The following is a 15,073-nucleotide window of genomic DNA, read 5'->3' as shown; positions in this document are numbered from 1 at the left end:
TTAGTCATGCACCGTGATCTAGTTGAGATACCCGATTCTCCTTCTTCGCACCGTAATACATATATATATATATATTCTTTTAATAGAAAGGGCATATCTTCCAGCACCATCTTTCTCTACCACTTGTCCTTATTTCATTTTGCAGGCTGCATTTCTTTGTTGTAGGGGCTGGCTGGCTCAGTGTGTAGTAGCTTTTCCTTTTGAAACTGTAGGGTGTATCGATCTTTAGCATAGTTGACTGCGTCTAGGCTCGAGTTGTACCCCTTTTGTTTGGAGAGCCTAAAGCTCATGTTGTCGGAAACTTGGAACACAACATTGTTCCATACTTTCTGTCAGAACTTTTGATGTAGAATGCTTTAGATATTGAGCTTTGGCCTGTTTTGTATGCTTTGCTTGGTTGGAAATAATGAAATGCATGAATTGTTGCGATTTGGAATGCATTGAGATAAAGATTTCCAGCTTGTTCTGTACACTCTACTTGGCTGAAATGCATGAGTTGCTTGAGATTTTAACAGGTCGGGTTGTGATAGATGCCAGGTATATGCTACCAATTTTTTTTTTTTTTTAGGTTGAGAGCATCTCGCGAGTCGCGGAGGATACACTTCCTACTCCTCCTCTTGGGACGTCCAGCGTAGTTGCCGACACTGCCCTGCACCTTCCAGCAGCGCAGCCTCCTGCTCATCCTTTCATAAGCACATCTGACACAACTGCCGGCACCTCTCCACAGCTTCCAGCAGTGCTGCCTCCTACTCTTTCTTTCATAAGCATATCTGACACAATTACCGGCACCTCTCCACAGCTTTCGGCAGTGCTGCCTCCTTTCCTAAGCACATCCGACACAACTTCCGGCACCTCTCCACAGCTTCCAGCAGTGCCGCCTTGTGGTGAGATTATTGATGACAACCATAAGGACGGTGATGTTTCCACCTCCGTAGGGCATTTATCGGAGAAAAGCATGTCTTGGCAAGATTGGGAGAATTCCTTCATGGCGTTCAAAGCCTTCTTTGATGGTGGCGCTTAAGATATGTGAGGCCATAACTCTGGGCTCTCATGTGGACTTCTTCATCAACCTTGTGAGGAACCTAGCATGTGCTGTCTTTGGAGTGCGGGCCATTCAAAGCATGAAATTATCACATGGTTCCAGTGAGGTAAAAGCTGCTGTCGACACTTTGATCATTAAGCAACAGGAATTGGACAAGCAGCGCCGGGAAGTGCATGCCCTTTTTTTTGCTAAGGGTATTTCTGCCGACAATGCTGAGTGTGTGACGGAGGCAACAGCCAGATCATCTCCTAGTGCTTCTTTCGTTCTTTTTGGGCATTCTTCACAGCTTCAAGGTATATAATTCCTCTCTTGTTTTTTTATCGGGCTACTCCTTCCAGCATCCCTTGGTCTTAACACACATCTTCTTCTTGCAGGTTGTCTCCTCTTGGCTTGGTGACTGATTATCTTGGCGCGTGGTTCTGTTCCCTTGAAGACCATAGGCTGCATGGGTCTTTAGCATGTGTAGTTTTATCTTGCTTTGACTGTAGTTTTTTTTTTTTTTTTAGACACTCTAACGACCATGTCGTTATGGCTTTGTAATGTAATGTTGAATCACTGGAGCTTGTATCCATTTCTGAATGCTTGAGGCATGTTGTAATCTGCATGTCTTATATATATATATATATATATATATATATTGCTTGGTTGGCAAAATTTGTTTTTATGAACTGCTGGAGATTCTTTGACAGGTTGGATATCCTTAAAAACAAGGTATATGTTGCCAAAATTTTGTCTGACCACTAGGCCTGAAAAACACCCTCTTGTCATACCCAAAAAGGGTCAGACTAGTGTATGTATGGTCTTTGTAAAATTCCCAGATGTTTTGCATATTCTGGTTGCTCATCAAAAGAGGACAATGGTTTCGTTGTTCCAGCAGCTCAAGAATGCATGCCCCATATTATTTTGCTTTGGCGTGCAGCTTGTTGATGGCCTCGGACCCCATCCAAGTGACTTTGCTTGGCATGTCTTACTGCTAAGTGGCGTGCTTGACATAAGATTAACTTAGCTGTAGTAAAGCTTGAGCCACTTTGCATTAATGAATACTCCCATCAAATCAAGCCCCCAAGTATGAAAGGACCAAGGAGTGTGCATGTCTTGCAATAGCATGAAAGGTTGTGGCTTAGATTGACATGTATTTGGCATGTATTGTAGTAGGCTGTCATGCTCTGTTTAACAGAGCCACAGCTACTGCTTTACCTGCATGCAGCTCATAACCCAACTAATCAAGGAGTGATTTGCAGCTCATAACTCATTGTACTTTTTTCAACTTTTGTGAGGTTATGAGAGGTTACGGCAGCTGTCTCTTGATAATCTTGCTAACTAAATGAAGCCCCCAAGTGGCGTTCTTCCGGCATGTCCAATTTGAATACTTCGCTGCTGGAACCATTCATCCGTCCATCAGTAAGTGGCCATGGAGTGCTATAACTTGAAGGTTTTGAATATTTACACCTGTGAGCTTTTTCCATGTTTCCATAAGGCTCCCAAATAGCCTTTGATGGCTTTGGGTATTGCATGGCAAGATGAACTTAGGATATCCCTCTATTGCAATGTTGACAATTTGGCATGATAGCATGGCTTCTTCTCTGTGCTTCCGGCAGCTAGAAACACCAAGTGAAATGCTTGAGTTGCATGATTTTGGAGATGGATTGTTTTTTCTTGGCATGATTCCTCTTTAGACCATCTCCTATGGCACAATTTTGTTGTTGGCATGGCTTGGCGCTGCTGAGCGTGTTGAGATGCTGATCGGTACAGGAACATAGGGTCCCATGCTCCTTGAGGCTTGAGGTGTAGAGAAATGTACTCATCATCTTTAAAAGAACAAAGTGCTTGATAGATATATAATTTCTGCATGACCAAAGCAGATGGTGGTTAAAATAATACATATGTTGCAACTTGTAAATGAATATAATTGATATTTGTCGATTTCAAATGAATGTCATTCAACATCATTAACTAATGAATGAATCACACATCAATATTAAACCAACAAAGGTTGCTTTTAGTAATATGCAAGCATGTGATGCTTTGGCAATTATTAAAGCACATGATGATATTCGTGCTTTGAGTAGTGTGTAAATGTCTAGTGTTTGTATTCCTTTCAAAGTGAAAGATAAGAGATAAAGGAAGCTGAATAGCCCAACTTCACTCTGTTGGTATTGGCCTAAAACATGATTTATATATATATAATAAAAAATTTATCATTACATGTTTATATTTGAATAGATGACATGCTCGTGCTGCTTTTACAAGTATGGCATGTGGCATGATAATATATATATTTTATTGTGAAATCTAAAAAGGTAGGAAAGAAAAAGAAAGAATTTCTTATCTTTGGCTTCCAATAGAGAGCATGTGGATTGTGGAGCCGATAATGGCATAGAAAGTCAGGGCATTCTGTGGGCAGTGCCAAAGATGGAGGTGATGCAAGCAGCATTCCAGAGAGGACTTGTTCAATCTTGAGTTGCATGGATAAATTGAGCTTTGGGGGTTAAGGAGCGCATATACTAGCATGATGTTTGAAATGGGGCAGGGGCTAAGAAGATTTGAAATGAGGCAAGTGCCATAAATTCTTTGCTTGTAGAGTAGGAGCTGGAAGAATGTAACTTGGCTTGGAATGATATAGTTGGACTTGCTGATGTGAATAATGTTCACACAACTCTTGGAACCAAGGCATACCTTAGTTTAGCATGAGAAACTTTGAAGTGCTTGTGCTTGACCTTTTTTTTTTTAATTGGCAGGAAGCCCCCAAGTCATTTGGAACTGAATTTTGACTCCTCTTTTCTTCTTATACAGATTTGCTTGGCACGAAGCCCCCAAGTATTTTGGAGTTTGCATGTGTAGTTCACTCAAATGCATGAATGATGAATTTGCCAAAGCCCCCAGCCCTCTTACAAGATCTTGTCTTACTTGAGAATGGAGATCTAAGGCATAAACAAAGGGAGCATGTGAGCAATCTATATCATGTTTGTTCTGCAAAGCAGATAGCCAAAAAAAAAAAAAGAAAAGGCAGGAAGGAATGTTCTTATCTCTTTATTTTCTCTGGTTTATTGCTTCTAGCAGCAGCTCTTCCAGCGATGGTGTTTGGATGACAAGCTTGGCTCTGTCCTTCTTCCTTGGAGGCATTGATGAAGATAATGGCTTAATCCCCAGTGAAGTCGCCAATTTATGTGGGGGTCTTTTTCTTTCGGCAGCGGCAAATGGGCTGGGCTGCCGTAAAAGGGAAATTACTGAAATTGCCCCTTGTGCCTGAGTTCGAAAATTAAGCCCCAAAAGCACTTCGAAAGGGCAGTAAAGCCTTAGGAAGTGTTCTGGTTACCTTCACCAACGAAAATGATGGCTGCTTACAAGTGTTTTATGCTTGCTTACAGATAAAATTCTAGCTTAGCATGAGGAGCTTGTGGCATGGGAGCAAGGTCAGCATGAGTTGAGCACCAAAGAGGAAAATAAGGCTTCCGATGGAGAAATGGGAGTGTTTAAGATGAGGGAGACAAGGTTTGCATGATGATCTTGGCTGAGAAGGGGTAAAAGAAGGGCATTACTTCTTCCGGCAGCTTGACAGACTCTGAAAATAGTCTGTTAACAGAGAAGAACGAAGAAGAAGAGTGAATAGGGCTACTGGATTTTTGCTAGTAAGAGAGGAAGCTTGCTCTCTCAGCCTGGGTTGGTTTTTGCTAGGTGGAGGGGACCTCCTTTTATAGCTGCGGGAAACCCTCATTCCCCAAGAAACCCTAATGGTCTCTTCCCCATCTTAGCAAGGTTTTCCTTCCCTTTTCCTTTCCTCTCTTGACTTTTCCTGTTTTAGTGAGATTTTTCTCTATCTATTTGCACAAAATCAGGGATTTTGGAGCTCAAGGCCTCCTTTCCTGCGGCTGCTTCAGTAGAAGATTTCTACTTCCAGCCATTTTCTTCCTTTCTTTCTCACTCTTTCCTATAACCAGTTTTGATAGGGAAGGAGTTGGGATGTGTATGTTGGTTTGAAGAGTGTCTCTCTTCCTGGCAGCTTGCATGTTAACATCCCTTGGTTTCTCTGATGTTTTGTTTTTGGAACTTGATCCCTTCCCATGTGTTGTCACTTCCCAGCAGCTCTGTTCAATGATTCTGCAAATCTCTACGTGGCTTCTATCTTTTTTCCAGCAAAGGGCTGAGATTTTTATGGCTTATCTTGGGTTTTTTTGTATGGGCCAAAGTGGTTTCTTAAGCAAGTGGGCTGTTTTATTAAATATTGGGCTTTTGGTTGGGCTATTAATTCTTTGATTGGGTTATTTTGGTTGGGTTATTTTCCCCCTTTTTGCTCACCCATATATTTGGGCCTAAGAAATGGGCTTGGGTTCCGAGGCTCCCAAGCAACCCGGAACCTCCATTTCTCGTCCCATCAATGGGCCTCATGACGACCTATTACCATCCATACCACAACCCACTCAAGCAAGCCCCGGGCATCTTGCGTGGCTTGGGCCCACTTAAACTTGTAGCATGGCATGTTGTTTATTTGCTTGGCGTGGCATGTGTATAAGCGCATATGGCGAACTTTCGCGTGCCCAAATTGGGTTTCTTCTCGGTAAGATATTGCATTGGGCTGAGAATTTATTTGGGCCGAAGCGTGGATTTTTTGGGCCTCAACAGTAATGTGCCAAGTGCCCCAAGGCCCAAGGTCCTAGTCTTTGAGTAATATAATTATTATTAATGATATCCAAAGCCTTGCCCATTAGCCCAACTCTCCAATGTTAACCATACTTGCCAAACTATCATTGTGCTTTGTTTATAAACACCTTTATAGGAGTGTGAATTTTCGATGTGGGATTTTCACAAATGGCACCTCAAAAGATAGGCCTTCAAGATCTTTAAAACCTTTTCAGATCTCCGTGATGCATCTATAAATGCCCTTCAAGGTCTTGCATCTGTCGACCATGATATTATTTGGCTTCTTATCGCTGATGTTTACTAATCTCTAAAGAAAAAAGACATACCTACACCTCACATAAGAGCTTCTCATGTTGGAGTCCACATAAGAGATCATACGCTTTGCCACTGAATTTGCAAAGTCCCTTTACTTTAAGCATTATTAATTAATGTGGTATCTATTAACGATTATTAATTAAATATCCATGGTCACTTGTATTTCATGGCCTGTGGCTTTAACTAAATATTGATAGATACCAATATGTTCAAATTTCAATGTTCGAAGTTCAAGCCACAAGCCTAGCTATATGATTGAAATATAATTTTGTTTTGTGCTCGGGGAGCACAAGAGAAGACATATGACTCTCATCATTCATAAGGTTCATGATTGTTTGTAGAATCCCATTTTGAAACTTTCCTATTCAGTTCATGGTTTACGAATGTTTTGTTTTATTTTGCTGTATCTGAGGATGAGGCGCAAACAGACGCTACACGAACAAGTATGTCACTTGAAAATTAGGATAGTGGAGTCCTGAAAATACTTATAAATATTTAAATCAGATCTTGTAATTACCGACTCTTATAATGTGGGCTTGTAACTAAGTAGGGCATTAAACTGATTGTAATGTGACAAAAACTAAGCTAAGTTGGACAACCCACCCAATATGAATGGGTAGCAAATAATAATGAATCTTAGTGTTTAATAATTAATCTCAATGTTGAATAATTAATCTCAGTTTATTGTAGCAAACCAAAAAAAAAAAAATCCCAAAGGGAAAAAAAGAAACACGCCCTCAGTCCAGGCAATGGTTCAACTCCTCATCTCCCAATCACTTTTTTGTTTTTTTAAAAAAATGGAGCCAACTCAAAATCAAAATAGCTTTTCTTTCTCTCATAAACCACACACCTCTTGAACCAAAGCTTTAGAAGCCCAATCAACAAGGTCTACAGCAACTACAAGGCCTTTTTACATGGAGAACTCACCAAAGCTTTAGCTTTTCTTTCTCTGATTATCCCTCGCAGCTATTTTGGATTGGCCACTACACCAATTTGATATAAAAAATGCCTTCTTACATGGAGAACTCATGGAGGATGTGTATATGGACATTTGTTCTGGATAGAATGCTTTTCAGACTGGAATAGTATGCAAATTACGAAAGGCGTTGTATGGACTGAAACAGTTACCACGTGCATGGTTTGGACGGTTTACTATGGCAATGAAGAACAATGGTTTCAGACAGAGTAACTCAGATCATATTTTGTTCTTGAAACATCAAAAAGGGAAGGTAACAACTTTAATAATCTATGTTGACGACATGATTATTACTGGGAATGATAAACATGAAATATCTCAGCTACAAGACTATTTGGCTACTGAATTTGAGATGAAGAATCTAGGTGGACTCAAATATTTCTCTCTCAAATGAAATATATCTTGGACTTATTGACAGACACAGGAATGCTAGATTGCAAACCTGTAGATACTCTTATTATTCAGAATCATTATCTTGAAGAATACCTGGATCAAGTTCTAACTAACAAAGAAAGATACGAAAGGTTAGTGGGAAGATTGATCTACTTGTCTCATACTAGGCCAGACATTGCTTATGCGATGAGGGTCAACAGTCAATTTATGCATTCTCCGAGTGAAGACTACATGAATGTAGTTATTCGAAAACTTAGATATTTAAAGTCTGCACCTGGAAAATGGCTTATGTTCTCAAAACATGGTCATCTGCATATTGATGGATACACATATGTAGATTGGGCAGGAAATATAACATATAGGAAATCCACATCCAGTTACTTCACATTCGTGGGAGGTAATTTGGTTACATGGAGAAACAAGAAACAGAAGGTGGTCGCCTTATCCAGTTTAGGAGCCGAGTTCAAAGGTATGACCAAAGGAATTTGCGAACTCATTTGGTTAAAGAGGTTGCTTACTGAACTTGGGTATAGACTTACATCTGTAATGAATCTCTTTTGTGACAACAAGGTTGCAATAGCTATTGCATATAATCCAGTTCAACATGATCGCACCAAACATGTTGAGGTAGATCGACACTATATCAAACAGAAGCTCGAAGCTAAAGTGATTCAGTTTCCTTTCGTAAAGTCTGAGAATCAATTGGTGGATATTTTGACAAAAGCAATTACTGGTAAAGTGTTCCACAATTCAATGGACCAGTTGGGTATTGGCGACATCTATGCACCAACGTGAAGGGGAGTGTTGGAATGACTTGTGGACTATTGACTTTCTTTCCTTACACACCAAGGATTCCTATTATAATTATATTTGATTTATTTTGATTCCTGATTTCATACTGTAAATAGAAAATATGAATTTATTATTTACTTGCCCACACAGGTTTCATTGTATTATAAATATGACATCTTACAAGGAGAAGAATACACAGAAAATTCCCACAAACAAATATTCTCTCATAGTTCTCATATTTTAGCATACCTCAGCCCCTTATGTAAGGTATTTTATCAAACATGTTGCCCCCATACTCAAACAAATAAACATAAAATTACCAGGCAAGTTCATGGTGGAGAAAAGGCAGTGAGGGCAATAGCCTTCACTGGCCCCTTGCTAGATCTGCCAGTCAAGAGAGGAGATTTTTCACACATACAATACCAAGGTGTCATGGAGGTTCAAATTTGAGACATGGTTTGCAAGTTAAGGCATTTTTTCACTTTTTTCTACCGGGCTGGATCCCATTTGCGAATTTGCAACTTTATTGTCAAAATAAGAATGAACACACATGATCATAACTTATCTATTAATTTCTACAGTTGAATGAATATAATTAACTATAGCGGCTCCCAACTTTTTGGGGGAGCAAGTAGCAATATGCATAAAGCAAGTAAAACACAGAGGCAATATCCTTAATTTTCATTGCCTCAATAATTTGAGCTATAAATAAGATAAATACGAATGCTCTGGACCCATTGCAATTTGCAAAGCAATTAATTAAGTGCCTTGTTTGGGGACATGTTGCTAGCCATGGTCATATATATCTATATTGGTGTCTCCTTTAATTTGCAAGCATGGAGAGCTAATTATTTAATTAAATTAAGATTATCAGAACTGGTTGCGGGATGAAAATGTTTGTCCAAAACTCCAAGTGGAAGGAACAACATTGGAAAATACTAGTGCTCTTCCATCAACCAAGGTGAGCTTGAAAGAGAGCTTTTGGTTTCGGAGATCGATGCTGCTTTGCCAATTTGCACCCCAATTCCTGTGCATGGGCAGCCACGTCCCTCTCCTCATCCTCGACCCCCGTATCCATGCAGCCTTCACGTCCCCACTTCCTCCAACGTTGGATATCATCACCATGTTGAAATTTGACTGTCCCTTCAAGGTGAATCGAACCCCTCCTCTTCTTTGACACGACACCCTAGTTGCAATTTGCAAAGTAAAGGTTATGATGTTAGACAACCAATTTATCCAAAACATACGCAAGCAATTGAGAGAATGAACCAACAATATATATCAAAATATCATAATAAATTAACAATGCATATCAAACTAACACCCTTTCTTTACAAGGCGAACAAATATAAATCCACGTCAATCAAATCCAATTTGGATTACAGTCCCAATCTGTAATTAGATTATATATATCAGTTTTTATAATTGTTTAATTTTCTTCATCAGTCAGACCTGCAGCATGTTCGTGAAAAGCTAGTTAGTGCAAGTTGGAATTTTTAATTTGTAATTGTATGAATAATGCCTATTATCAATTATATTTTTTGTGCAATAATATTAGCCATCATTGATTGTTCTGTTATACTACCTTCTATAAATGACAGGAACTATGCCTTCATTGCCTTGTCGTGCAATGCGAAGAAAAGCTGGCGTCGACATGTCAAAGTGTTGGTGAGGAGCATTGCACCACCCTCCGTTGTTGTTCGGGGGGCAGAAATTGGTGGCGGTAACCGTAACGGCACGGCGTTGAAGGCACCACTTGGGATCGATCCTGTAGTTGCAGGTCACTTGGTAACAAGCCCCGCATGCCTCCCCTCCTCTGAAAAGTGTGCTGCTCACTGCTGCTGTGTTCACTCCAAACCCCGCATGGAAGGTGTTGTCATAACCACAAGCACCCCCTATATGTATATATATTTCATGTCACCATCAATCCATAATGTTATTTACACTTTATTTAATTATGATCACCAATTGAACAAACAAAAGAATGAAGAAAAACAATTATTTGCAACGATATTACACATTAGTTACTAATGATCTCGATACACATTATTCACAAAATAGAATATTGATGATCTTGTTAGGGCTGATCTTGCACTTAATGTCTGAAACTTCGAGGTTTAAGAACTAAACACATCTTGGGTGGCAATTAGATAATTATATATAAAAAATTACGTAGTTCTAAACATAAGCACAAGATCACCGTCAAAATCATAAGTAGAGGATCTGAAGGCAAAAACAACTTACATATATAAAAGTTTTAGCAATATATTAGCTACCTATGTAAAAGACAGCATTTTATTTTGTCAAAACGTGACACTTACCAAGGGTGGCGGGGTCCTGGTTCGTCCCATAGAAAGTTGCATGGCCACTGAGCCAGCCGTTGGCTTCGACATTGACGATGATCATGCCCTCCAAAACCATACTAACCAACAAGAAAATATGCCAAAAAGAAGCACAAGAAGAAACTGCAGAAAGACCAAGAGGAGGCGCCATTTAATAATTTCCCTCTAAACTCTAGACAGGCACACAGGTTTCTATACTTGTTCTGAGGCAAACTCTATAAGCTTCAATGCTTCCTTGAAGAGGCAGCTTCCCTGACTATTTATAGACTCATCGAAACGATCGTCGGTGACTAAAATAAAATGTAGATCATGAACCTTAATGAATTATTATGCATACAATAAAATGAACAAAATTAGTTTTTGTTTTTTTTTTTACAAAACGCGTTTTTCCACGTCCAGTGAATATGAAGAAGTACGGAAAGGTATGTACGATCGGGAATGACAGTTATGAGACATGATAGAGCAAGTGCATGTGAGAGAGCAGCTAACTTTGTGCGATCTGTTTTTTCAAAATCACATGTCGGTGATTTGTTGGCCTATGCTATATATTAAAATTAGGGTTACACAATTTGAGCACCAACCAATTCGAAATTAGCGAGTTTGAATTCACAATTATATCATTTGAGACTCAAATTTGGTATACAAATTTGATCATACAGGGCACAATTCATTAACCAAACAATAAATACAACTGAAAATTCATCAACCAAATAATAAATACAACTGAAATGTTGATCATGTCCGTGAATTTTAATCTTTAACTATAGTTATATATATTATATGAAGAATTCTATAGTGAGGGCATTATATATGGTCCTTAAGTGAAGTCCTATCTTTTAACCGTTGAATCAAATTGGTTAGCTGTTTGATCAAATTAGTTAGTCTGATCCAACGATTAAGAGATATGACCTCACTTAAGGGTCATATATAAGACCCTCGCTATAAAATGACTCTGAATGTGCGATAGCTTGCGGTTGAAATAAGGGGACTTCGATATATAGGGCTTCTCTATCTTAGATGGACCTCCTCATTGCTGTGAAGTTGTGAACACATGCTTCTTAGGGTTTCTAGGCCCATGAACGTTTTAGCTTAGTGTTTCCTTTTCTTTTGGGAACGCTTAGCCCCAAAACCCAAATATACTAAACAAAAAGGTTGTTAATGTCTACTTGAAAAATACTACAGAAATACAATTTAAAAAAAGAAAAAAAAAATATGCACAGATAAAATACATTTCGCAAGAGTTGTTTCTGAAATATCTCTAATAGTCTGTATATTCAGTATGATGAACATTTCTTACAACTGTACAAAAGGAAACCTATAAACAAATATGTTCAGAACAAGAGAAGGCACAAAATAAAGCAGCAGAAGAGAAAAATGGTTACTCTGTTGAGAGATTTGTCAAGCTGCACTTCCTGCCTTCTCATCCTAGGACTGCTTGGGGGGTAAGAATTCATATAAGGGTAACTAAATATACTTGTGTCCGAGCTTCCAAACATCCTTGCAAATACAAACTCTCCAACCATTCCAATTGTTGGATGGGATAAAGTTGTCATCGTTGCAGCCCCAAGATAAGATGATTCTGAGTTTGCAGCATAACCTCCATGTGAAGGCCCAAGATCAGATGATTCTGAGTTTGCAGCATAACCTCCCTGTGAAGGGTAGTATTGATCGTGAACAGGCTGTGAATGCCTCTCTAAATAATTTGGATCAAGTTGCCGTCTCGGCAGCGATCCAGCGAGAATATTAGTCATCAAAGTGTTCAACTCAGGCGATGGTCTGCGTGGTACGACCTGCCCCAACTGAGGTTTCTTTCCTTCAGAATCTGAATGGGATGTTCCACGGCCGTAGAGGGGAACCAACAAAGCATGGGTGATGTTAGCCTTACAGACAGGACAAGTTCCCTTCATATGGGATGATTTATCAGAGGTGGTTGGCACCTGAAGCCACTTGTAGATGCATGGCCAGCAGTACAGGTGACCGCATAGAGTCACAACAGGTTCATGTGCTGAATCTAAGCATATGTTGCAGTCAAAGCCGCCATCATCATTCTCTGAGTCTGTAGTTAGGGTTGAGATTGACTTCCACTTCTTGATCGAAACATCTGCATCTGAGTCGAAGTGTCCCTCAGGCTCATAGAAGTTCTGTTCCATAGTGATGCGTCCTGTTACAAAACAAGGTCGTCTTCATTAGCATGCATAAAGACACATACCCACCAAGGAAGAGCAAAACAATTAATATACCCGTTCAAGCAAGCCTTATAGTGTGAGTTTGTGTTGGTGGCTGTGTGTGTGTAAGGAGAGAGAGAGAGAGAGAGAGAGAGAGAGAGAGAGAGAGAGCAGAGTCCACCAATCAATAATACAAAAGCAAAGGAATTTACAATATTGCAAAAATAGTTGTTCATAGATATAATGACCTCTAGGGGCAAAAAAAAAAAACTTTGATAATCAATCTCAACAATGCCACTGACGACGCTCCTAAACCAGACTTCTAAACAGACACTAAGCATTTAGAAAAGCACAAATGAATAAAACAAAGTGACACCAACATATAAAGTAGTGTATGGTTAACTTTAAATTGACAAAATGACAGAAGGATACAGTATTATTTATTTGGAGGACAAAAGGCAAAGGTTCTCCAACCCACTAATCATAGAGAATATGAATGGCCCCTACCTATCTTAATCCTAAACAAATGAAAAAGATGGGTATGAATAAAACCCAGCACCATGATTATTGTTGTCCTCTGAAATTCTTATATTTCACATCTAGCACTTCTAAAATCAAAGGCCAAGCTGGTTGTGCCAATTTTTTCCACAACATAACAGTACTCTCGATATCTTAAATAATAAACAGTTAATGAGAATTCGACTGTCTTTGTTCACATGGTCAAGGGGTGAAACCAGGTGATGGGAAGTTACTATCTACAATTCAAAAAGCAAATATATTTATCTTATTGTTAGAGGCAAGAACTTGTTCACTAGTCTAAATGAAGAAATGGTTCACCAACTTGAGGGAATTGCAGGTCAAACTGTATGCAAAGACTAAAATGTTTCATTCTATTATCCTGACAATCAGTTCAATACACAAAATAAAATATAATTCTGACGAATAGATCCACATTTCCCAGAGTAACATAACAAGGTTTGAGTAATCCAGGTTCTAAAAAATACAGATCCTGATTCCAGATTTCAAACCAAGCCAAACGCACCCATGAAAAATATATTGGAAGAAGAAACAAGGGTGCGAGAGAGGAATTTTAAATTGTGAGGGATTTATGATTATCAAGGATCTAACAAAAGCATGATTATCAAAGAAGATTAAGGTTGAATAGCAAAGAATGATCCACCAAGCTAGTTGGATTAAGGCTGAAGTGGGGTTGAGTAGCAAAACTTTAAGACCATGAAGGAATCCATTCTAGAGGACGATTTAATTGCAAGTAAACAAATTCAGTACCATGATTAAAGCCTTTCATTAAAAAAAATATATATATATTACCTTAAGATGCTCACTTTTTGGGATTCTTGGTTGCTAAAGTTAACCCCTAACACAAAATTTTCAGATTCCCAAAGAAAATTCCCAATTCTTAGTAACCAAATCAGGAATTCCCATAAGATACAAAATTTTATCTCATTTCCAAGTCCCTAATTTCCTTTCATTGATAGTATGAGTCAGACATCCCGCTAAGAGCTAAACGTTAGCAATTGACACAATGTTTTTTTATAGGATTTATAATGGGAAAAAAATTTGGGTTCCAAAATCACAAGTACGAGAACCTTGAACACAGACAATGGGAAAAAAAATTGACACAAAAAGAATCACTTCTATGATAAATTCCAAAATCTGGAGGCCAAAAGCCCTGTTAAAAGACAATAGTCACATTAAGATATATAAACTTTGGGTTCCAAAACAACTTTTCCCAAGCTAATTAAATGCAAGCCAAAAACAAGTACTCCTACACAGATCATAATTACCCAGGAAATCCAGGCAACGGTTTATATATTCTGGGAATAAATTTCACCCAAAAAAAAAAAACATGAAAATTGAAGACCCAACAAATGTAAAGAAAAGGCAAACCAACCCGTCACTGCTCTAAACATGATAATCAAAATCCAAGAGAAACCCATCATAGAAAATCAACAAATTCAAGAACTTTCACAGGAAAATTTAAAAAAATAAATAGAAAATACGAGAGAGATAATGCATACCGAGAAAGAGAAACGGCTAGAACCGATTGAGGTGGGAAATGTAATCCAAAAGCGTGCTGGGAGCGAATCTTGCTAGTTACGAAAGAGAGAAAGAGAAAGAAAAGGCACAGAGAAGGCTTTGATTGTTTGAAACAGAGAGGAATGGCTGAGAGCGAAAGGAGGAAGGAGAAGGCTTTATGAATACAAAAGATCTCGAGTGTCGATATTGGTATTGGGGTTTTCTTATGTGAATATATAGATATATATACACTGACCATTCATATTTCACCCTTTTAACCCCGTCTGGTCTTCAATGAATCAACGTATGAATGGCGTTAGGGTTGTTCTGTTCAACGTCTTGGACCCGCCATTTTCCTTTTTCTCCCCTTTGT

At 38.9% G+C, this 15,073-nt stretch overlaps 3 protein-coding genes across 3 annotated transcripts; 1 reads left to right on the top strand and 2 right to left on the bottom strand.

The window, feature by feature from the left end:
• Positions 1-776: 776 nt before the first annotated feature.
• Positions 777-1,597, top strand: LOC117626474. The gene is made up of 2 exons (XM_034358186.1): positions 777-1,335; positions 1,417-1,597. The coding sequence occupies exons 1-2, from the start codon at positions 1,008-1,010 to the stop codon at positions 1,437-1,439; spliced, it is 351 nt and encodes a 116-aa protein (XP_034214077.1). The 5' UTR covers positions 777-1,007; the 3' UTR covers positions 1,440-1,597.
• Positions 1,598-8,890: 7,293 nt separating this feature from the next.
• LOC117624349 (expansin-A12) lies at positions 8,891-11,628 on the bottom strand. The gene is made up of 3 exons (XM_034355538.1): positions 10,478-11,628; positions 9,742-10,051; positions 8,891-9,342 (listed from the first exon to the last, which is right to left on the bottom strand). Exons 1-3 carry the CDS (start codon positions 10,647-10,649, stop codon positions 9,027-9,029), a joined length of 798 nt encoding a protein of 265 aa, XP_034211429.1. The 5' UTR covers positions 10,650-11,628; the 3' UTR covers positions 8,891-9,026.
• A 96-nt stretch (positions 11,629-11,724) lies between these two features.
• On the bottom strand, positions 11,725-15,073 carry LOC117624348 (E3 ubiquitin-protein ligase RMA1H1-like). Its single transcript, XM_034355537.1, has 2 exons — positions 14,703-15,073; positions 11,725-12,659 (listed from the first exon to the last, which is right to left on the bottom strand). Exon 2 carries the CDS (start codon positions 12,646-12,648, stop codon positions 11,830-11,832), a length of 819 nt encoding a protein of 272 aa, XP_034211428.1. The 5' UTR covers positions 12,649-12,659; positions 14,703-15,073; the 3' UTR covers positions 11,725-11,829.

This window comes from Prunus dulcis, chromosome 4 (assembly GCF_902201215.1).
Source record: "Prunus dulcis chromosome 4, ALMONDv2, whole genome shotgun sequence".
NCBI classification, from domain to species: Eukaryota; Viridiplantae; Streptophyta; class Magnoliopsida; order Rosales; family Rosaceae; genus Prunus; species Prunus dulcis.
The sequence above is the reverse complement of the archived record's forward strand: the minus strand, read 5'-3'. Positions and strand labels throughout refer to the sequence as shown.

Coding starts and splice junctions, on each gene's coding strand:
- LOC117624348 (XM_034355537.1), bottom strand. CDS start 12,648: ATGGAACAGAACTTCTATGAGCCTGAGGGACACTTCGACTCAGATGCA.
- LOC117624349 (XM_034355538.1), bottom strand. CDS start 10,649: ATGGCGCCTCCTCTTGGTCTTTCTGCAGTTTCTTCTTGTGCTTCTTTT. Junction 10,052..10,477: donor CCAGGACCCCGCCACCCTTG/GTAAGTGTCACG, acceptor ATATACATATAG/GGGGTGCTTGTGGTTATGAC. Junction 9,343..9,741: donor GTTCCTGTCATTTATAGAAG/GTAGTATAACAG, acceptor AATTGCAACTAG/GGTGTCGTGTCAAAGAAGAG.
- LOC117626474 (XM_034358186.1), top strand. CDS start 1,008: ATGGTGGCGCTTAAGATATGTGAGGCCATAACTCTGGGCTCTCATGTG. Junction 1,336..1,416: donor GCATTCTTCACAGCTTCAAG/GTATATAATTCC, acceptor TTCTTCTTGCAG/GTTGTCTCCTCTTGGCTTGG.